Raw genomic sequence first — 21634 nt, 5'->3', positions numbered from 1 at the left:
CAGGTTCGCGGGGTGCTGTGGGTGCTGTGCAAGGGTGCTGTGCCGGGCTCACGTGGTGCTGGAAGGGCTGGCCTCTGGCTGTGCTGGCTTGCTTTGGGGTGAGGCTTGGGTGCTTGGCCCTGGGAGCACAGAGGGACGCCTGGGGCTCACTGGGCTCTGCAGAAAGGTGATGGTGGTGTGCTGGAATTTGCATAATTAATTGCCTTACCATAACCTATTAAGCGTTGCCCTCACAGCCTCTCGCTGGTGTGGCTGTGACTCAGCCTGGACTGGGACCGTGAAGGGCAGATGGACGTGTGCTCCCAGGGTCCCTCCAGCTCTGGAGAAGCGTATCGATAATCTCCAAGTATTTATTTCGGTCCTCTTTGGAGGCTGGACATTGCAACGTGTGCATGGCACATCCAGCAGCCGGTATTTGCAGGCCAGACCACCACGGACCTGAAAAGCCTCTTGGGGTTTTTTCGGTGCCTTTCTTAGTGATTTCCCCACCGCGCCTGGTCAGCGGGGGTCCCTGAGCCCCCTGCTTCTGGGCTTTGCTGCTGCAGCTCAGATGTTTGCCGGCAGCGGCTGGTGAACATTGCGTGGCTCACGGTGTAGGTTCTGCTCGGGCACTGCCCTGTGCCAGCACCCGGCTCCTCCGTAAATGCCCTTTGCTCCATTTGCCACGATCGATAACGCGGCCACAATCAATAACGCAGCAAGTCCCAGCTCCCGAGCAGGTTTGTTGGGAGCAAAGTTTGTGTTTAACGGGGAGCTGGGGAAGGTGCTGGAGGGAACGGCAGCCGTGGGGCAGGAGCAGCTCTGCCGCTTGGGCTGCGTTCGGGAAGACCAATGCTTGCACAGGGTCGTGTGGGATCAGGCCAAGCTGTGCGGATATTAGTGCTACCCTCAATTGCTACTTAATTAAGCAGAACAGGGAGCTGCCGGGGCACCAGCATCATGCCCTGCCCTTTGCCGCAACCACTTCTGGGTGGAAACTCAAGGCGAGCTTGGGTTTCTTTTCCTGCAAAGCTTTTTGCTTTAATTATTAACCGGTGCCAGGCAGTGCCATGGCTTGTGGCTGGAGATAAGCCAGTGCTGGGGGGAGCGCGGTGCCCTGGGGGCCAGCGGCTGCCTCCCCTGCCCTCAGCACACAGCCCCCCACGGCAGCTCCCGCAGTACCCACAAGTGCAGGTAGGGTGCGGGTCCTTCCAGCTCCAGTTTGGCAGGGGTGAGGGTTTGGGGGGCAGGCACAGACCCCCTGGGAACCATCCTTCTCCGGCTGCTGTAGGATATCTCCCTGCTCCTGGCCGTGTTTATCAGCGGTTGGGCTGCTCTTGTCCCAGGCTGGCTGAGGCAGCCGGGCACCGTCAGGCTAAAAATAATATCAGTAAATAAAACGCTTCCTCCTGGCCTGGCACGCAGGAGCGGAGGCGCAGGGAGCCGGGACGTGCCCGACTGCCGCTCCGCAGCGGCGCTGGCCCCGTGCCGGCAAGGTCCTGGATTGGTGCCACTGGCTCCAGCCCTGTCTGGGTGCCCGCAGGACCCCACTGCCCAGTTCCTGGGGACACGGTGGCCTGTGGCATCCCCAGTGCCGGCAGCAGGATGTCACTGGTGGGTGCTGGACGTCTGGATCCCGGGGTGACGCGGCGATGTCCCACGGCGGCAGGGATGCCTGTGTCCACCCCGTGCCCTGACTCTGCGCTCGCTCAGTTTTTCCATCAGTGGCGCGGGACTCCCACGGGGCCGTCACACCTGGTGCGTGCCCTGGGGCCGCTGGTGACGGCTGGAAGGGTGCGGGACACGGCATCCCGGTCACGGCCACGTCAGCCCCACGCGCCTGGGCAGCGAGGTGTCAGCGGGAGCCAGCCGCCCACGCGGGGCTGGTCACAGTGGGGCACCCCGCTTCACCCCCTGCCCCAAAAACAGCACCCTCGGTCCCCCCAGTCTGGGGTATAAGGGCTGCAGTGGGGCCAAGCCGTGTGCCGGAGTGGTGATGCAGTGGGAGGGGGGGGCCACCACAGTGGCTGGGGGTGTGGGCACAGCCCCATCCCTGCTCCCTCAGGATGCCTGAACCCACAGAAAGCCATCCCCATCCCTGTCCCCTTCCCTGCAGTGCCAGGGCCCCGTGCAGCTTTGGCTTCCTCTTCCTCATCCTCTTCCTCACCTGTGCCCTACCTGGCGGGGGTGTCGATCAGCTGAGGCTGCCTGGCCCCTCCCTGGGCTGGGCACGGCTATAAAAGCCGGGGACCGAGCGGAGGGTGGCGCAGGGAGCCGGGAGCTGTTGGCAGGTGAGTCCAGGGGTGCCAGGGTTGGGCTTTGGGGGGGGGGTCCTCATCCATCTGGAGATGGTGCTGTGGTCCCTGGGCTGCATGTGGGATCCTGCCCGGTTCCTGCAGGGCTTGGAGTTGGGTCTGGATTTGGCCCCTACGCCCCGAGTTTTGGACTGGACAGTGCGTTTCGGGACACACGACGGCGTGGGGCAGGGCTGGGTGGCACAGCCTTGCCGTGGGCACAGCGTGAGGTGCGCGGGGGGGCGGCAGAGGGGACTGATGGGGGCACTGCAAGGAGCGGTCGGAGGGGCTGTTCCCGTGGGACATCCCACTCCTGTCTCCGGGTGATGCTGGAAGGGCCCCGCTGGGCAGGCGGACATGGGGAGTGGGACCCACTACGAGCCGAGCAATGCCTGGGGTGCCCGTGTCCCACCTGCCGGGAACTGGTGGAGGCGGTGACCCCAGTGACACGGCCCTGAGTCACACCGGAGGCCCCGGGTGACAGCCCGTCTCCGGCACACGGAGCTGGGCACGTGAGCCGGGAGGGATGCTTGGGGAGAGGTACCCCATCCCCAAACCAACCCGTCCCCAGGTGCGGCGGCAGCAGTGGCAGCAGCAGCAGCGATGGCAACGCTCTACCCCTCCCTGGAGGACATGAAGGGCCACCAGATCTTGCAGGTCAGCACAGCGGCATTATGGGGGGGTTGAGCAGACCCTGATGGGTCCCTGTGGGGTCCCATCCTTGGAGGGTCCCCAGGGCTGGGGGGCAGAGCCTTGAGCAAGCTCCATCTCTTGGCAGGCACAGGCAGCTGCCGGGGTAAGGACACCCGCCACGACGGTGCTCACGGAGAAGCCGAAGCTCGTCTCAGACACCGGTAACGCGGGTTGCGATCGGCTCTCCCTGTCAAGAGGCTGTCTGGGGGCGGGGGGGAATGATGCTCACCGTGCAGGGGAGCTCAGCTGAGACCTGCCACAGCTCAGTGCATGGGTAGGCGATGGGATTTGGGAGTTTCTTTCTGCTGGCCCATGGTCCTGGGAAGGATCCTGGGGGGGGGGTGGTGGCAATGGCCATGGGTTAGGGACCCCGCGAGCTGAGGCCACTCTCGGTGTGTCCCGCAGCACCGCCCATGCTGTACCCAAACCTGGCTGAGCTGGAAAACTACATGGGGCTGGCTCTTTCCAGTGAAGAGATCCAGAAGAACCTGCTCCCGGAAAGCAGCACTGTAGGTGTCTGGGCTGGCGACTCTCGCCTGTCCTGCACAGGGCTCCCCCTGTGCCACAGCATCACTGCTGAGAGGGGGGGCTCTCCGGGATGTATCCTGCCTGCGGGGTGATGTGCGCAGGGCCCTGTGCCCCCACCGGCTCCACTGACCCCTGGCTCCATTGCAGGCGCTGACACCCGCCGGGCCCCCCCCAGGCCAGCTGGTTGCCCCCCTGACCGGGAACAACGTGGGGCTGCGCCGGGCAGAGATCAAGCCAGGTGTGCGGGAGATTCACCTGTGCAAGGATGAGCGGGGCAAGACGGGGCTGCAGCTGAAAAACGTCGACCAGGTGAGGGGGCTGGGCTGGCGTGGCACGGTGTGGCTTGGCATGGCACGGCACGGCACGGCATGGTACGGTGCACTGTGGCATGGCACAGCATGTTGTGGTTCGCCATACCATGGTATGGGGGAGCGTGGCATGATGTTGCATGGCAAGGCAGGGCACAAGCACGATGGTACAGTGCAGCGTGACGTGGCACGCTACATCACGGCATGGCAATGCGTGGCATTAAATGGCAGCATGGCACGGCACAGCACAGTGCGGCACAGCATGGTGCATTATGGCACAGTGTGTCATGGTACAGCGTGGTACATGGCATGGCACGGCTTCCCAGTCCCTGTGCCATCGCTCCCCCCGTGTCCCCAGGGCATCTTCGTGCAGCTGGTGAAGGTCAACTCGCCGGCAGCACTGGTGGGGCTGCGCTTCGGTGACCAGATCCTGCAGATCGATGGCAAGAACTGCACGGGCTGGAGCAGCGACAAAGCGCAGCGGGCGCTGAAGAAGGCGTCCCCAGAGAAAATTGTCATGGTGGTGCGGGACAGGTGAGCGGGCGGGCGGGCAGGCGATGCCGCCGGCAGTGCCGGTACTGACCGCAGTCTCCCCGCAGACCTTTCCAGCGCACCGTCACCGTGCACAAGGACAGCAACGGCCACATCGGCATCGTGGTCAAGAAGGGGAAAATCGTGTCGCTGGCGAAGGACAGCTCTGCCGCCCGCAACGGCCTCCTCACCCACCACTGCATCTGCGAGGTGAACGGCCAGAACGTCATCGGCATGAAGGTAGGGGCTGCGCACAACCGGCGGTGCCGAACGCGCCCGGGGGTGCCCGGGATCCGGCCAGGGGAGCCGTAAGGAGCTGCCACGCCATGGTGGGCAGAGCCGGGCATCCCACGGGACCCACCCGCTCTCTCCCGCAGGATAAGCAGCTGACGGAGGTGCTGGCAGGGGCCGGGAACGTGGTCACGCTGACCATCATCCCCACCGTGATCTACGAGCACATGGTCAAACGGTGAGATCGTGGGGCCGCGGTGCCCACCCCCACCCTGCCGTGGCCCCACGGGACCCTCCGAGGGGCCCCCCAGACTCCCCCGGCTGAGCGCCCGTCCCTGTGCCTAGGCTCTCGGCGGGGCTGGTGAAGTCAGCCATGGACCACTCCGTCCCCGACCTCTGATGCGATCGCTGCCGTCCCAAGAGGGCTGACGCTGGAAGCTTGGAGGGGCTGCGAAGGTACCCCCCGCAGCATCCCCAAAAGAAGCTGGCTTAGCACAAAACCCCTCATCCCTACAGAGGCTGGTGGCCGCCGGGTGGCATGGGGGAACTGCCAGCCCGCGATGTCCTCTCCTCCCTTTCATCGGCAGGGATGGGGCATGTGCCTCCCACCGTCCTGGGGTCCCCGTGTCCCCCCGTGTCCCCGCCTGGGCCAGCCCCCCTCGGGGCAGACGCCAAAGGCTGGCTCCAGCCAAAGCAGACACAGACCCAGCGACGTTTATTACATCCACCACAGACAGCGAGTACAGGACAGGGGAAACAAGAAAAGGGGGGTTACAGCTTTTTCAGTTCTGTATTTAAAAAATATATTGTATAGATTTGTCTTTCAAATATAATCGTTACATTTATTTCTTGGCAAAGCTTTGGATAGTCTAACAGACGTGTACACAGATCCACAAATACATTGCACAAGAGGCGTATATCCTAGCTCCGCTTACATCGGCCGCCCCGGCTGTCTTGCCACCGTTTCTCCCCCAATACTTCACCCGGCACCCGGTGCTGTGCCAGCGGCTGCCGCCGCCTCCGCCACCCCCAGCACGGGCAGAGCCGGTGCTCCGCGTCCTCCCAGCCACCGGATGGGGGATGCGGGGAAGCACGGGGCGTGTGGGACGCGGTGTGAGCCCCTACGGGGACCGGTGGATGCCAGCATGTGGAGCATCGCTGGCTCCCAGGGCACCCGGCCGGTGGCACCCATGGGTGGTGGAGCGGGGTGGGATGGGGAAACACGGTTAATTCAAGTCACGAAGAAGCCACAGACATTCGTGGGGGTGGGAGCGCCGCGCGCCCGGGGGAGCCCCAAGTCTCGCGTCTCGCCAGCCCCCACTGAGCAATCCTTGCTGTCTTTGCTTTTCAAAAAAAAAAAAAAAAGGCATTTTTTTTTTCTTCTTCTTCTTTTCCGGAGGCCACCAGCAAAGCAGGGATTCGGCTGGGGGGCCAGGGCAGGCAAAGATGCTCGGCTCTGCCTGCACAGCCCTGCCTGCACCCCCTCGCTGCCTCCCAGCAAAGGCATCCCCAAGCTCCGGCACAAGGTAGGATCACCAGCATCGCCAGCATCACCTCTGCCAAAACCACAAGAGCCCCCGGTCCCGCTCTGTGGCAGCCAGAGCCAAGGCTGGGGGTTTCCCCCCTCCAGCTCACCGCCACCTTGGTCCCCCCAACAACCGGGCTTCAGTCTGTACCAAAAAAAAAAAGTGAATATAGTGCAAAGCAAAGGGAGGGAGGGACCGAAGCTTCCCCCAGGGCTGCTCGGCCTCGCTCAGCAGCGCGGGAGCCCCAGTCCGGTTCCATCCCAGAGCAGGGAGGCATCTCCCAAGCAATGGGCGGCTTGAAGAGAGCCCCGCCAGGGCACCATCCTGCCGGAGGGAGGAGGACGGACACCGAAGCGGGTCAGCAGGCCAGGGCGAAGGTGCCCCACGGGCTCCCACTGCCTCCCGAACCAGTCCAGAACTGGTCCCTGCGTCCAGGCGGGTTCCTGCCATCCTCCTGCCCGCAGCCAGACTTTGCTGTTGAGGTGCAACCCGCACACAGAGCATGAAATGCACCCAGGGTGGGGGTCCCCACTGTGGCCCCCCTGGCTCTCTCTGCTGTTGTGTGGCTCCTCGCCATTGCCCATCTGTGGCAGGGCTGGCTGCGGGACAGAGCAAGGACAACTGGAAAGCGAGTGCAATGAAGGGAGAGCCCACCCAGTGGGGTGCAGCCCCGTAACCCCCCCCCAGCAGCTGGAGGCACCGCGGCGTCCATCGGGCAGGGGGCTGCAGCACGATGCTCGGTGCCGCATCCGACATCGCCGCTTGGCACCTCTCTTCCAGCAACAGTCCTTTCCCTCCTCCAGGACAAAGGAGCTGGGGGGGGAGCAGCACACCCCGATACACCCACAGAACCCCCCCTGGCCCTTTCCCACCCCCCCCAGGGCTGCATAACGAGCCAGGGCCAACGAAGGAGCCCGGGAGAGCGGGGACATGGCGGGGGGCTTTACAATCAGCAGTCGAGTCCGTGGGGGCGGGCGGGGGGTGTCGGGGTGCAGGGGGGGGTGTCAGGGCTGGGTGCTGCCCCCGGGGCTGGCGACGGGGCGACAGCCCATCCTGCGGATGGAGTGGAGGGCCACGGTGCAGCAGCCCCGCAGCAGCGAGCTGATATTGTAGATGGGCTGACCCTGCCGGCGCTGCGAGCGGCACAGCCAGGCCACCGTGGGCACCGCCGGCACCACCACCGCCAACAGATCCACGATGAAATGGCGGCTCCAGTAGCTCTTGGAAGGGGCGGCCTCGCAGCCGGTCACCTCCGTCGTCTCCTCCTCCGCCACGCAGGCGATGGCCACGGAGGGGCTGGCGCCGGGGGGCTGCCGCACCGCCGGGTTGCAGGGGGTACCCCCCTCGGCCGCGGCACCCGCCACGGCGGCGTCGGGCTCGGCTGCCGGCAGGTCCGTGGTCCCGGCGGGGTTGGAGAGCTCGGGGCCGGGCATCACGTCTTCCATTTCGGAGACCCAGGCCGAGGTGGGGCTGCCTAAGCTGCAAGCCTGGGACTTCATCACCTTCTCCAGGATGGTGTCCAGGTCGGGCTGGCAGGGCACGAAGTCCGTCTGGATGGCCCGCTCCTGCATGCAGCTGGCCTGCACCCCAGCCTCCACGCCGCCCCGCAGCCCCAGCAGCTTCTCGTAGGTGGAACTGGGGGGCAGGCGGCCGCCGGGCTCGCCCCCCACCTCCAGCGGGTCCGTGTGGCCGGGAGCATCCTCTGCCCCGGCGAAGCCGCTGTCGGCCCCCTCGTCCAGCGAGATGGTCTGCGAGCCCCCCACGTTGCGGTCCCCGGCCCCCTGGTCGCTCAGCTTGGTGTAGGTGGAGCTGCGGGTGAGGGATCGGGCCGGGGACCCCCCGGCCGACTCACCGGCCCCCTCCTCCTTCAGCGCCCCGTTCTGCGCCACCTCCATGCTATGCAGCAGCGTCTCCAGCTTCTTGTTCTGGATGTTGATGTCCACAAAATACTTCTGGAGCCCCTTGTCCTTCTCCAGCAGGTTGTTCTTCACTGTGTCAATGACCTGCTTCAGCTGCTTGATCTCCTTGCGGGCTTCCTTCAGCGCCAGCTGGGCCTCCACGCGATGGCACTCCTCCTCGATCCAGTCCTCCTGCATCCGCGACAGCTGCGTCTTCAGGTCCTCGATCTCGGCATCCCTGCGAGAGACGGGAAGGGCACCGCCGCGGTGCTGAGGGGGCTGCAGGGCCAGCCCCATCCTCACGTGCCCGGCATGGAGTTGGAGCCAGATCACCCAGTAACACGCGCGGCTGGGACCCAGGGATGGATCTGGTGGCTCAGGGACACTTGGGAGTGATGCTTGGGGACCCTTGGGAGTGATGCTTGGGGACCCTCGGGCATGATGCTCAGGGACCCTAGGGAGCGGTGCTCGGGGGACCCTCAGGAGCGATGCTCTCCCGGAGGAGGATGCAGAGCCCAGGGCTCCCGAGGGCTGCGTGGGGACAGGCAGGTGCCCCGGGTGGGTGCGTGGCAGCTGGCACGCCGGCGAGGACGTGCCTAAGCCCGAGAGGAGCAGATGGGGATTAGCCACCCTCTGACGCTGAAATTCAGAAAAAGCATGGCAGAGGCTTAAACCGGGGGCGCAGGGGAGAGCGCAGCCACCGCAGGTGGGATGTACGGGCTCCGCGGTCCCCGAATCAGCGGCTCCCTGGCTGGACGGGCAGCAATGCCAGATGCTGACATGCCTGCAATGCCGCTGCAAAGCTGTGAACCCTGTGCCTGGGCATGAGTCCAAGGACAAGATGCAGGGCTGGGAACCAAGAGATCCCAGAAGGACCAGTCCCATACAGGACCTGCCGCTGCGGGTGGCGACGGCTGGTGCCGGGACCCTTCCCGGCAACTCCCATGCCGGGGGGAGTCTGTGCCCGCTTCTCCTGTGCTCACCTGTCCTGCAGCCGCTCCTGCGTGTCCTTCAGGCGAGCTTTCAGGTGCCTGATGCAGACCTCCTTCTGCTGCAGGGGCGTCAGGTACTGTTCCGGCGTCGGCGGTTTTATCCCATGGTTGTCGCTGCAGAGGTTGTACTTGGCCGAGCGCCTGCGGGGACACAGACGTCACCCACCCGCCGGTGCCGGCGCCGGCACGGGCTCAGTGGAGGGGCCCCAAGGGAGATGCTTGCTTTCGGGGTGCAGGGGTGTGCAGCCCTGTCACGCATCCCAAAGGAGCCCTGCGGGCGGGAGAGGCAGGGTGGGTGTCTCAGGGTGCTGTGCCAATGGCTGGAGGGTGGGCACAGCTCCCGATCCCGCTGGTGCTGAGCCCTCTGCAGAGCTGAGCGCTTCGCCAGGGCGGCGGGTGCATGAGCAGAGCCAGGAGCAGGCAGGTGCCGAGGTCTCCGTGTGCCCAGAGCGAGCTTTCCAGGGAATGACAGATGCAGATGGAGACCCCAGGGTGGGATCAGCCCCAGAAGAGATGGAGACGGAAGATGGGTAATGGGAGGGTTTGGGATGGAGCAGGTCTTGGAGCTGGCAGCTGTCCTGCCCGTGGAGAGCAAGCCGCGGCGTCCGGCATTTGCTCCGGGCTGGGCCAGCAGCATGTCCGGACCCTCCTCACGCCGCCACTGGCACGGATGAGGTGATGTCTCTGGCCCAAAGCCCAGGGCAGCGTGGAGAGCAGGGGCTGGCCAGGGCCAGGGTGGCGGGTACTGTCTGTGCATGGCAGCAGGGCAGCCCAAAATCCCCACGCGTGGCAGCAGGCAGCCCAGCAGCCTTCGGCCAGAGACATAAGCATCGTGTTAGGAGCAGCCAGGCAGGACCGTGGCCTTGCAATGCCCCGTTGCAGCAGGACGGCCACCGCTCCCTGCTGCGGCGTGCACGGGCTCTGATCGCCAGGTTACCCCCGAGCCCCTCGATCCTCCCAGATTTGATGCCACCTCTGGGAGATGGAAGGCGGTTGGGGACGGGTGGGAGCAGCCCAGCCTGGGGATGAGCCTCTCTCCCTGGAGCAGCGCAACCAGCAGCCCAAAATGCTGGCACAGGCTGCTGTGCCTGCAGGGCTGGGGTCGGTGCCCGTCCCGCAGGCTGCCGCTGGCTCTTGCCGGACCTTCGCCAGGCAGCACGAGGGGATGGAAACAAAGCTCTTGTCCGCCATGCCTTTGGTCCTGAAGGACCCGGGGTGCTCCTTGGGGTGCAGGAGCGGCGGGAAGGACACGTGCAGCGTGCAAGCCACAGCCACGGCAGGACGGAGGGAAGGGGTCGGGGTGCCGGGCTGGCAGGCAGCGGGGTGGGACAGGGAGGGAGAAGACACGACAACGGCGGCGGAGAGGTTTGGAGGAGGATGGTGGGGGGATTTTTGCGAGACAACGCCAGCAGCTCCGCTGGCTCCGGCTTCCCCAGCCGTCCAGCACACACAGCCTCGCTCCACCGGCCCCTGCACTCCTGTACCCACCGGGCACTGGCACCAGCAACACGGGTGCTGCTCCCTTCTGCCCGGGGGGGGGTCACCCGGCAGCCGCCCTGGGGCCACGGGTGATGGGTTACCTTGGGGTGGGGCTGCTGTCGCTGCCCTTGCAGGAGCCAGAATTGCTGCTGCTGCTCAGCGAGGAGGTGCCGTAGGTGTCCCTCCCGGGGGGCGAGGGGCGCCTGGAGGCAGGGAGAAGAGGCTGTGTCTCAGGCCGAGTGGCTGAGGGCGCTGAAGACTTAAAGAAGGAGGCAAAGCCACTCCGTCCATAAACCCCGCGACTGCCAACCACCACACCGAGAACACACAAGACAAAAGGACAAAACAAACAGCAGGGATCAAAATGGCACAGACACGGCGACGGGCACAAAGGCAGGGCTGGGGGTGGTGGGGGGGTGTGGGGCTGCCCACCCGCTCCCCCCACCCTCCCAGCATGGCATTCCCTCGATGGCAGCATGGCATCCCTGCACCCCGAGGACCGGGAGCCCCTTGGGAGCCCTCGGGGACCGTGGCTCTGGCAGAGCTCGAGCCACTCTGCTGCCTTTTCTCTCTGCCCATGCTGCTGGTGGCAGCTGGTACCTAAATAACGGCAGCCCAGGTCATGGAGACATTTGGAAGGGAATAAATGCTTTTTTTCTCTCTTTTTTCCCTCTTGCTCTTTATCACTGCAGCTCAAGGAGAGGCTTTTCAAGGGCTAACGCACCTCTCGGCTTCACCGCCCCAACCCCAGTGCCCCTGTGCCACTGGCTGGCGCTGGGACCCTCCGCCACTGCCTGCCTTTGCCTGGATGGACAGAGGGGTCGGTCCCGGCTGTGGCAGAGACAGACAGAGAGGGACAGGGGGGTGCAGCACTCGGGGGGGCTGCATGCACGGACAGGAAAGTGCTGTGCGGCGGGCAGCAACGTGCTACCCCCGAAAGCCGGGCTGGGGGTTCGTGCTGCAAAGTGGCAGCTCGTGGTGTAGGTGGGGATCGTTCCCTCCCTGCTACCAGCCAGGAGAAGTGCTGGGCAGCCGCTGATGCCGGGTCCCAGGGGCCAAAGGCCGAAGCATATTCACCTGCGCGATCCGGTAGACGAGCGTCTGCTCCCCGGCAGAGACATTGCTGCAGTGCCGTGGGTCCTGGGCGCCGGGGAACTGCGGGTTAAACGCAACAGAGAGAGGAGGTGAAGGCAGAGAAATGGCCCCAGTGGGATGGGAACGATGCAAAGAGCCGGCACAGGGGTGAGCCCCCGCACCGGGGCACCAGTTTAGTCCCCAGGGCCACCTGTACAGGGACAGATGTGGACCGTATCCCCTCAACATCTGGGCTGCGCTCCTTGCCTGCTTCCCACAGCCCAGGAACGCCGGGATGCTGCATGCCCAGGGTCCTGCCCAGGCAGGGCGCGCTGCGGGCGCAGGGCGAGGGCTTTCTTAATTTATAAGGCAAACCAGAAGCACAGCAAGTACCTGCCTGTGGTCTAAAGCCCCTTTCCCACCAGTCTCCAGACACGGGACAAGCTTTTCCCTGACCCCAGGTCCCTGTCCCTGCCAGGGAAGGGAGGTCTCCTCCAGGGACACAGGGTGCCTGCGGTGGTGGCATTACTCGGGGCAGAGATGTGACAAGGGCTCCGACACCCAGCCCTGGACCTCGCTGAGTTTCTGCCCAGGCAGGCGGCTGTCCCCACAGTGGGCTGGGCGCCTGCTTTTTCTTAATTAAGTCAGAATCGCCCGTTCACCAGTGAAATCAGGTAAGGAAGCACAGATCCCTGCATGATGCGGCAGCAACAGCTAATCCCTTGAGAAACACAGAGCCCATTTTCCTGTAAATAAATAGGCCAGATCCAGAGGCTCGTAGCAATCATCGGGAGCTGCTCAAGGAGGCAGCACCTCGGGCACACGCAGGGATGTGAACTGCTGCAGAGGAGCAGAGATACGGAAAGCACCCACTCAGCATGTCCATCCCGCCGAGCATCCCGTGGGACCGCTGCGATGCCCCACCACGCTCACGGGCTGCCGGTGACAGCCAGGCCGGGGGCACCATGTGGGCCCCCCCGCTATCCCCAAGCCCATTCACAATGTGGGTATTTGTTCCAGATTTTGGCAGCTCCAGCCCAGAGCAACGCAAGCGATGGGATCGGCCAGCTGATAATCGATGGGCGACTGCAAATGCCAAGTGCTGCTCGGCCACGGTCCAGGGGAGCGCGAGGAGCGGGACGAGACAGGGAGGCAGGAGAGGAGGAGGGAGCACGGCCAGCTCACCCCAATGCAGCCTTTTGCATTTGCCACCCCAGGGCTTGTTTTTTCCAGGCTACCTCTTGCCTAATACTCAAAGCCCACAACAGCCAGCCCAGACTTCTCCTCTGCCCAGGATATGCCACTCCCTGATCCCCAAACCAGGGCACCAAAGAGCCCAGAGCTGTGGAGGGAGGGGTGCCAGCACCCCCAGGACACGGTGACCAGGATTTGGGGGTCCTACTGCTTCCCTCTGGGATGGACACGCTGGGAAGGACCTGGGCAGGGGGAGGCAACGCTCTGCCCTGCCAGATAACTGCTCCCGAGTCAACAGCGTGCGTGGCCAGGCGGCTGCGGGCTTTGCTAATGCAGCAGCGTGAATCAGCATCCAGCGGGAGAGCCGAGAGTGGCCCAGGCGCCGGCGTGAGCATCCTCCGGCAGCACCATGCGGGGCTGCGGCACAGCCCAGGCGCCGGCTGCAGGGCCCCGCAGAGCTGGGCAGCGGGGTCGGCCCCGTCCCTCCCTTTCCATGCTGCAGGGTGACCCCCCCAGCAGCTCTCCGGCAGGGCTTTTGGGGAGATTTGCGGCCTCAGGGGCTAACTCCTCGCCCTCTCGCAGCCCCAAGCTCCGTGTCCTGGCCAGACACAGCCCAGCGGTACCCGGCATCGCCACCGCCTCCAGCTCCTCCCTGTTGACAGCAGTTACCCACACGCCAAACCTCTCTGCTCAGGGGTCCCTCTCCACTCCATTAACATGCAGCACCAGGCAAGTGCCAGCACCGCAGATGGCACGCCTGTGTCCAGCACACGGGCTGGTACCGCTCCTGCCAGCACCCCACGCTGCACCCCAGGCTCCTGCCCCAGCACCCGCAGCCCGGAACGGCTCTGTGGGGAAGCCTGGATTCGGTCTCACGCCTGGTGAGCTCAGTTCCTTCTCCTCCTCCTCCCACTGCTGCAGACTCGCCTGGCACCCACGCCGAGGCTCGGTGCTTCTCGCGGTGCCGGCAGGTTTAGGGGGTGAGAAACTCAGAGCAGCCCCGAGCTGCTGCTGCAGGAAGCCTGGCCGAGGTCTGCCAGCGGGCACCGAAATCCCGTGGAGGGGGGAGCACCATCCTGTGCCCTCCCCAGCTCCCGAACATGATGGGCTGCGCATCCTCTCCCGGCCGGGTACCAGCTCTGCCTTGCCAAGCTGCCCCAGGGCAGCTTGAATCAGCAGGCTTGAATTTAATCACTGGTAATAAATTGTCAGTGTCTTTATTCCCACAGAATCAACAGGCCATTTCAGTCTCCCCAAAAGCCTCACCGTGCCAACAGGCTGCCAAGGACAGGCAGGTTGGGCAGACTTAGCACCAAAGCTGAAAACACGCTTTCTCACCTGGTACATGGCTGCTTTGCCTCTAAAGACAGAAGGAATTACTTGTCTGCACTCGGAATTACCACTACGGCATGGAGCAGGATGAGCAGCTCTAGCGCAAAGAGAGCCTTGCCATGAAAGCCTGAGAAAATCCAAGATTATCTTATCACATTTGAAATGCAAGAAAGGGAGAAGCAGTGAAGACCTCTGCTTTTCCAGTGATTTGCAGAGGGGTCCATTCCCGCAGAGGGGCTGCCCCTGCCCTCCGGTGGGACCCACGTCAGCCCGGACCCCACCTCCCCGCAACGCCTGGCACTTCTGGGGGCTCCATCTCGCTGCTGCGGCTGCTCATTGATTAGGCATTGGGGAAAATACACTGAGAGGAAATGAAAAGCATTCAAAGATAAATAACTGTGTCCCTGAGCGCGCTGCATGCTCTCCAGCAAGGAAGATGATGGCAGCCACGAGGGCCAGGAAACACAGGGGAGTAACCAAGAGAAGGTCACTAAAATCTAAAATCCATCTAATAGATGGGGCTTGTGGCAGGAGTTAGAGCAAAGCTGCAAGGGCAAGCAGAAAAGAAGAAATCCCATAAAAACATGGGGGTGGAAAGCAACCCAAGCCAGGGCAGAGGGCGGGCAGGCTCGTCTCTCCATGTCAGAAGCATCGGGGATGGGGTTAGCAGAGCTGCCCATGGCCAGCCTTGTGTGGGGAAGGCAGCTCCCGCTCCGCACAGGGACAAGACCCCAAAAATGAGTATCGGGAGCCTTGGCAGCGGGAGAGGAAATTTGCGGGGCCAGAGGACAATGTGCCACTGCCAGTGACTCTGGGTCTGCAAATCCCAAGTCATGCAAAGGGTGGATGAGATCAAGCCAGGTCTCACGTGCCGGCTGAGACATCCAACTGAGAGCCAGTGTGGGGAACAGATTTCCTCCACCTTATTTTCATCTTTGCAGAATGATGAACATGGGGAATGTCTTGCAGGACACAGAATAAATGTGGTAAAATCCTTTGCTTGTGGGTTGATCCTCACAGAGCTGACAAAAACAGCTTGTGCCCCAGAAGAGAGAATGTGTCCGCAGCACAGGCGCCGGAGAGACCCCAAGCAGTAATAACCTGGCATCAGAAACGGGCGCTGAGCCCAGCCACACAAACTGCAAATGCTTATCCCTGCAGCCAAAAAGTTCATCTCCGCACCATTACCCTGCTGGGACACACAGTCCCAGCTCCGTAGCGCAGCCCGGGCTTGCAATTACACAGAGATTTTTAACAGCCAGCGCCAGCGCACGGACACCGGGGCGAGGTTAGGGCGATTTGGGGAGGGCTGGCTTGTCCCCCTGCCGCGGGCACCGGCAGGACCCTGCTCAGCACAGCACCTCTGCGGCCGCTCTTGTTCCTTGGGGATGCTGGTACGGGCCAGGGTCTGATGGTCCAACTTACATCAGATCCAGAGCTCATGCTGCAAACTACCTATTTTGTGTTTCAGCATCTTGCAAACCACCCCAAAACACAGCTCAGGGGATGGGCAGGATGAACGCTGCCCTTCGCAATGTCTAACGCTCTCTCCTAGAGCCACCGACAGCAAAACTCCCTGCCAATTGCCCGGCTCATAGTGGAACAGAAAGACAGCTCTTTTAAAAACAACAGCACAAAATAGTGCTTATTCTGTGCAACAGAATTAGCCTGGGGAATTCACGCTAAATAAAAGCAATGGTCCTTGATAAGGAAACAGCTGGAGTTACAGCACGAAAAGCTGACACCACACGCGGGGTGGGATGGAGGACAGCCGGGCACAAGAGCCTCTCGCCCCCAGGAGTGGGTGACTCCCCTCACCAGCACATTGTGCCGTAACCGCTCCGAGCACTTTCTGTGCCTGCTGCGGTCAGCAGTGCTCAGCCCCAGGCAGGGCTCAGCCCCAGGCAGGATTCAGGCAGCTGCTGATCCCCGCTGCACCGGTAATGGTGTCCGGCACCCCCAGGCACGGCACGTGCCCCGGTCCCTGCCAGCACAGGTTGCTCAGCCGGTTCCCCACCTCTGCATGTCCCCCGGGGCCAAGAGCCCCCCACGCTGCCACTGTCCTGGGGTGGGTGAGCCCATGGGGCTCCGGGTACTCCCAAGCCGCATCCTTCAGTGGGTTCCCAGCTCCCGCTGGCCGCAGAGGGGATCTGGGGCACTGCTGACCCACAGACCGCACCGCGATGGCGATGCAAAGCCAGACGGGTGGCAGAGCGGTGACAGGGTGCCAGCAGAGCACCCTGAGGCTCAGCCCGGCATCTCAGGGGTGGATTTCCCCAAGAATTGTGGCTCAGCCATCATTTGGGGATTGCCGCCCTGCAGAGATGCCTCTTTGGCTCGAATGCTGCCTCTTCCCCACTCCATGCTGGATCCCCCGGCCGTGCCAGCGACGGACAGACAGGGCTCGGCAAGTATCGCTCCTCCTAGAAGCCTCCTGCAATGGGAAACGGGGGCACGGGACCCCCGGAGAGACCCTCGCCATCGGCTCGGTGAAGCCTCCGATGATTCCTCAATCCATTCCTCCAGGGGTTTCGCCACTGCAGGCTCTCACTTCCAAGGCATCTCTCTTTGCTCGACTTCTGCAGGGTTCACGAGGAACCGGCTGCTACGCTGGCCCGAGCTGCCCCACCGGCTCGTCCCGTCCCCACGGGGAACATAGAGAGAAGGTGCAAGAGCAGGCGGGCCTGTTTGGCAGCCCCAGCCCCAGCCCTCGGCACGCAGCCGCCCGGGCCCAGCAGCCACTGCATTTTGCCAGATTTCTCGCTCACTGCTTCTTTTGTCGGGGTTCCCGTCACCCTGCCTGCTGCCGGATTCCCTTGTTTTCCTTGATGCATCCTGCATTAGGAGCGTTTTGCAATGGTGGCACCAAGCCCAAGCATCTAAGAGCAGCTTTACCAATTCTGCAGAAACCTTGGGAGAAGAACCGTGCCTGGCACACGCTGGCGGGCGCCTTCCTTATGGGTCCCTCTCCATATTTTCAGCCTTCCAGTACTAACAAGATTAAAAGCAGAGAGCAACAGGGGGAGGAAAATCACAGCTTCCATTTTTCTGTGGAACAGAAAGGTCTCCCGAGGAGACCTCCCTGCCTTTCCAACACAGGCTTTGCTTTTCCTTCACACTAAAAATAAGCAAAGTGCTGAACATGGTGAAAAAAACAACCACCTGATTTGGGACAGAGTGCTGCATCCCCAAAACAGAGGCAATGCCATGATCGGTTTGTGTTTGAAAAGCGACTGGGATGCAGTTGGGGGGTGGTGGGAAGGAGCAGGATCCAGCAGCCGGGGGCCGAGGCCAGCAGAAGTCTGGCAAAGGAGGGGGTCAGCACGGTGGGCACCACGGGCACCATCCCAGCTGCCTGGCTCAACACTGGCTGCCTGGTGCACAGCAGTGACCATGTCTACCCTTCTGCTTCTGCCACGGGGGATTTTTTGGGAGACAGGGGCTGTTTTGCTCCTGCTCAGGAGTTTCTAAGGGAGCGGCGATACCTCCAGGGGCTGGGAAACTCTGCTCCCTGCTCCAGCAGAGACGGGCTCATCCCAAAGCAGACAGAGCTTCACCTGGGTCCCGGACAGAGGGAGATGCTCCAATTCACACCAGAGCAGAGCGCTCAGGGCAAGAGCAGGGACAAAATGCACAGGGTGTTTATGCAACACCCCCAGAAAAATCAATTTTGCTAAGAGTTGTTGTATCACATAATGAAACACAGGAGTAACTCCTTTTATTCTCTTGTTTGTTATAAAATGCTGAGTTGACACCCAGAGATTACAGGAAAATAGAGACCATTCAAAAAGATCAGGTTATGCAGCTCATCACTTTTCCAGCTGACCTGGCTGCAGCGCCAAATGGGGAGGTGGCAATTCCTGGCCCTCATTAGCTAAAAATAAGGTGCCTGACCAGAGGGAACAGGCTGGTCTCCTCCTGAGGCCTCTGGAGGGAAAGGGAAAAGGGAAAAGAGCTCCGTGACAAATGCTGTACCAGCAGCAGTTGCCACGAGAGTAGGAGCAGGATACCCGGGATGCAGACCCTACGGTTTTACCCAAGGCCGGGAGGGTTGGCAGGTTGGGGATGCTCGTGAGGTTACACCCCACCGCCCACCCTGGGCTGGTGCTCTGCTGGGAGCCGAGCTGAGGACCGGTAAGCAGAAAGAAGAGCCCACTCCTTTGGGATACGCAGGCAAAAAACATGGAAGAGAAATCCACCTTCCAGCGCGACTGCTACCCCCTCCCCTCCGCACCCCCGCGCGGTCTCGGCGCGGTGGAAGCGGGTCTCCCCTCGCCACCATCCACCTTGAACGAGGGCTGGGAAAAACGGTGGTCACGGCAGATTAGCCCTGGGTCCCCGCACCGCTGGAATGGCCTACTTTAACAACACGCCAAATCTCCCGTCTCAGCCCGCTGCGACGCTTACTGGGGTGCGAGCCCAAGCGTTGCCCCTTCCTGACCGCCCCCCCCCCAACCGGGGACCCCTGCAGCGCTGGAAACCAGGATTTGCGCCTTCTTGCACAAGGTCACAGCACCACGCACCCATTGCCTAGGGAGGGTGGGAACGCCGGTGTTTTATAAGCCCAACAAACGCACGGCAGCGGGTTTCTGTGCGACAACCAGGCAGCACTGACCTTGCGGGGAGGAGAGAAAAGGAGCGCCCGGCTCATCAGTCAGCTCATGTATTTTCTGTATCCCTTCGGAGATGGAGCATTAAGCCATTAAATAATAAAATATCAATTGCAGAGCGGCTCCAGCTCCTGCAACGCCCCATAGTGCCGGGAGACACGTCTGGATGCCGTACAGAGCAGATGTGGTCTGGTGCATGCAGGGAGGCTCTGGTGCATGTGATGCGGGCCTGGTGCGTGCAGGGAGGGTCGGGCGAGTGCACTGCAGGGCTGGCGAGCGCGCTGTACGCCCGAGGCGTGCCGTGCGGGTCCGGCGTACGCGGTACGGGTCCGGTGCTTGTGGTGCAGGTTCAGTGTGCGTAATGCGGGGCGATGTGGGTCTGGGACATGAGGTGTGGGTCTGGTGAGCGGGACGTGGGTCCGGTACATGCCGGGGGGGGGGGGGTCCAGTGCATGCAATGCAGGTCCAGTGCGTGTGCCGAGGGTCTGGCTGGTGTGACGTGTGTCCGGTGCATGCCGGGGGGGTCCGGTAGATGCAATGCAGGTGTGCTGTGGGCCCGATCCGTGACCCGCCCCAAGCACCCTCTGCCCCGGGGACCCCCACCACCACCCCCCCCCCCCGATGCAGAGCAGCGCTGGCAGCCCCGTGCTGCGGGTCTGCCCCCCCCCCCAAGTCTGCAGCCAGAAAGGGATGAGTCACGGCGGCCGCGGGGTCCCCCCCACGCCTCCCCACGGCCCGCTCACCTGCGCGGAGCCCCGCCGATGTCCGGGGGGGGGGCCGGGATGGGGCTGGGGTGGGGGAGGCTCAGCGACCTGGCGGGGAAGGGAGAGAGCGGAGGGTGAACGGCGGCGGTGCGGAGCGTCCCCCCAACATCCCCCTCCCCGCACCCACTCCCACCCCCCCACGCCCCGCGCCCTCCCCCGTCTCCATCACCTGCGCCGGCCTCCATGGGTGCGGCGGGGCGGCCGGGGAGCGGAGGGATGGAGGGAGGGCTGGGAGGGATGGATGGAGGGATGGATGGAGGCAGGGAGGGAGGGATGAGCCTTGCAGCTGCGTAATTTACCTCCCTCCTCTGCGCTCTTAAAGCGACGGCGGCGCGGGTGCTCCCCCCCCCCCCGCCGGGTTTCCCCCCCGTTTCTATGGCAACTCCTTTTTGCCGGGGCGCAGCGCTCCGCCTCTCCCCCCCCCCCAAAAAAAAAGCCGGTTTTTGAGGTCCCTCCCCGGCGGCGGAGCCCCGCGGGCCGGGTGCTCCCTGCGGCCGGAGCCGGGTCGCGCTCGGTTCCTCTCCCCGCGTAACCCCGGAGGAGGAGGAGGAGGAGAAGGAGGAGGAGGAGGAGGAGGAGGAGGAGGAGGAGGAGGAGGAGGAGGAGGAGGAGGAGGAAGCGGGGGGGGTAGAGCCGGGGCAGCCCCGAGGAGGAGGAGGAAGCAGGGGGGGGTAGAGCCGGGGCAGCCCCGCGTTGCGGCCACCCGGCCCTTGGAGACCCCCCCCCCCCCCCCAAGGTCATAATTTTCATCTAACCAGTCCAATTCTGAGGACATCCGTCCGCCTAATTAATGACGCACTTTCATAAAGTAAAATAAATAAATAAATGACAATCTTTGCCTCCTTTAAATACCTACAGGTCAGTCCGGCGGCAGCGAGACCGCCAGCTCCGGGGCTGGGATTGAAAAAGCAGCAAAGCATCAGCAGAACTGAACTGCTGCGCAGGGCTCCCAGTTGGAGCGGGTTCTCTCCGCGCCCTCCCTGCTCGCTTGATGGGAAATCATGCCGGTCAGCGCTGGCACGGTGCGGCCAAGCTCTCAAGCACAGTCTGGTTACTCGTGGTACTACCTACACATTTCCTTCTGTAGCTATCGAGCTTCACCTTTCCAAATTATTTCATGAGCAAACATCTAGGGCGAGGCTGCTCGGCCCTTACTGGGAGCCACCGAGCGACTTACTGTGGCCCACGTGGCTCCCACTCTGCTCTGGTGACCACAGCTGAAAGCGCCCAAGGTCGGCTGCAGCCACCCCTTCAGCAACTGGGAGAACAGCGAGATGCACATACACATATACCTGTGTTAAGTATGTACACGTAACATCCTATGTGCTTGCATGCACATATAGACTGATAGAGGGAAACTGTTGAGCAGAGCCTGCTCCTAGTCTGGATCTGGACCCCAGTCTGACAGCTGAGCACAGCTGGGCAGGATTAAAACCCAAGCCCCCGTCTCACGATGTGTGGAGGGATGCTGAGCTCGATGCTCCCCCCGGCATCATGCTCCCCCTGCCCTTGCAGGTTCCCTTTGTTACTCCCCCGCGGTTACGGTGGAGTTCTGACAAACCTGTTCTGTAAATACGCGCAAAGTCTTTCTTCCAGGACTTATTTCCTGCAAGATTTGTACCTCATTTATTCCAATATGCAGACTATTTTCAATGTATATATATCCTGCCTCTCATTTATTCCTGCCTGCCTCCCGCCCGCCTCCAGCCTCCTTTTGTTTCCCTCTTTCCTGGTGAATCCAACACACAGCCTCTCTCCTTGAAAGGAAAATTAATGAGTTAGCGCATCTGCTGCCACTGGAGCTGCTGCTACCCTGTGACAGCGGCAGACGTAGCACAGATATCGGATGCAGAGTCATTTTGGATGGCTTTTGGGGGAGAAAAATGGTTTCTTCTTCCCTCCCCAGCCTGCAGTGCTCCGTTCGCCAGGGTGCGGGAGCAGAGGGCTCACCGGGAGATGCGACGCGCCGGGAGGGATTAGGTCTGCTGCAGGGGAGCGAGGGAGAGGTTTTCTCTCCTCCTTCTGCCACAGGCTCACTGCCAAGATGCCGAGCAGGAGATTTGGAGAACCAAACCCTTTCCTCACCCCAGGGTTGGTATGCGACTCCTGAACAAAACTACCAGGCCTGGGCCCGAAGAGGAGAGGGAAACGAGCCGCTTTTGATTACAGTCTTGGCCTGGGCTACGCTTGGCAAGCGTCAC

At 62.7% G+C, this 21634-nt stretch overlaps 2 protein-coding genes across 7 annotated transcripts; one reads left to right on the top strand and one right to left on the bottom strand.

Annotated features, from left to right (window-relative positions):
* The first annotated feature begins 2541 nt into the window (after positions 1-2541).
* Positions 2542-5409, top strand: SDCBP2 (syndecan binding protein 2). Its single transcript, XM_069802130.1, has 8 exons — positions 2542-2930; positions 3052-3127; positions 3372-3475; positions 3642-3803; positions 4161-4336; positions 4402-4573; positions 4711-4802; positions 4910-5409. The coding sequence occupies exons 1-8, from the start codon at positions 2877-2879 to the stop codon at positions 4962-4964; spliced, it is 891 nt and encodes a 296-aa protein (XP_069658231.1). The 5' UTR covers positions 2542-2876; the 3' UTR covers positions 4965-5409.
* Positions 5263-19820, bottom strand: SNPH (syntaphilin). 6 transcript variants are annotated; one of them, XM_069802088.1, is made up of 6 exons: positions 19603-19820; positions 19413-19481; positions 11537-11614; positions 10561-10761; positions 8972-9121; positions 5263-8226 (listed from the first exon to the last, which is right to left on the bottom strand). In XM_069802088.1, exons 3-6 carry the CDS (start codon positions 11578-11580, stop codon positions 7095-7097), a joined length of 1527 nt encoding a protein of 508 aa, XP_069658189.1. In that variant the 5' UTR covers positions 11581-11614; positions 19413-19481; positions 19603-19820; the 3' UTR covers positions 5263-7094. The 6 variants fall into 6 exon arrangements, with proteins under 6 accessions (XP_069658189.1, XP_069658198.1, XP_069658180.1 ...); XM_069802097.1 differs by lacking the exon at positions 19603-19820 and having other exon boundaries at positions 10561-10662; positions 19413-19472; XM_069802079.1 differs by lacking the exons at positions 19413-19481; positions 19603-19820 and adding an exon at positions 18675-19290.
* Positions 19821-21634: the final 1814 nt, after the last annotated feature.

This window comes from Haliaeetus albicilla, chromosome 2, assembly GCF_947461875.1.
Source record: "Haliaeetus albicilla chromosome 2, bHalAlb1.1, whole genome shotgun sequence".
NCBI classification, from domain to species: Eukaryota; Metazoa; Chordata; class Aves; order Accipitriformes; family Accipitridae; genus Haliaeetus; species Haliaeetus albicilla.
Note: the sequence above shows the minus strand (reverse complement) of the source record. Positions and strands in the feature narration are given on the sequence as shown.

Coding starts and splice junctions, on each gene's coding strand:
- SDCBP2 (XM_069802130.1), top strand. CDS start 2,877: ATGGCAACGCTCTACCCCTCCCTGGAGGACATGAAGGGCCACCAGATC. Junction 3,804..4,160: donor AGCTGAAAAACGTCGACCAG/GTGAGGGGGCTG, acceptor CCGTGTCCCCAG/GGCATCTTCGTGCAGCTGGT. Junction 4,803..4,909: donor TACGAGCACATGGTCAAACG/GTGAGATCGTGG, acceptor CCCTGTGCCTAG/GCTCTCGGCGGGGCTGGTGA.
- SNPH (XM_069802088.1), bottom strand. CDS start 11,580: ATGTCTCTGCCGGGGAGCAGACGCTCGTCTACCGGATCGCGCAG. Junction 10,762..11,536: donor TCGTCTACCGGATCGCGCAG/GTGAATATGCTT, acceptor GGTGGTTGGCAG/TCGCGGGGTTTATGGACGGA. Junction 8,227..8,971: donor CAGGAGCGGCTGCAGGACAG/GTGAGCACAGGA, acceptor CGTCTCTCGCAG/GGATGCCGAGATCGAGGACC.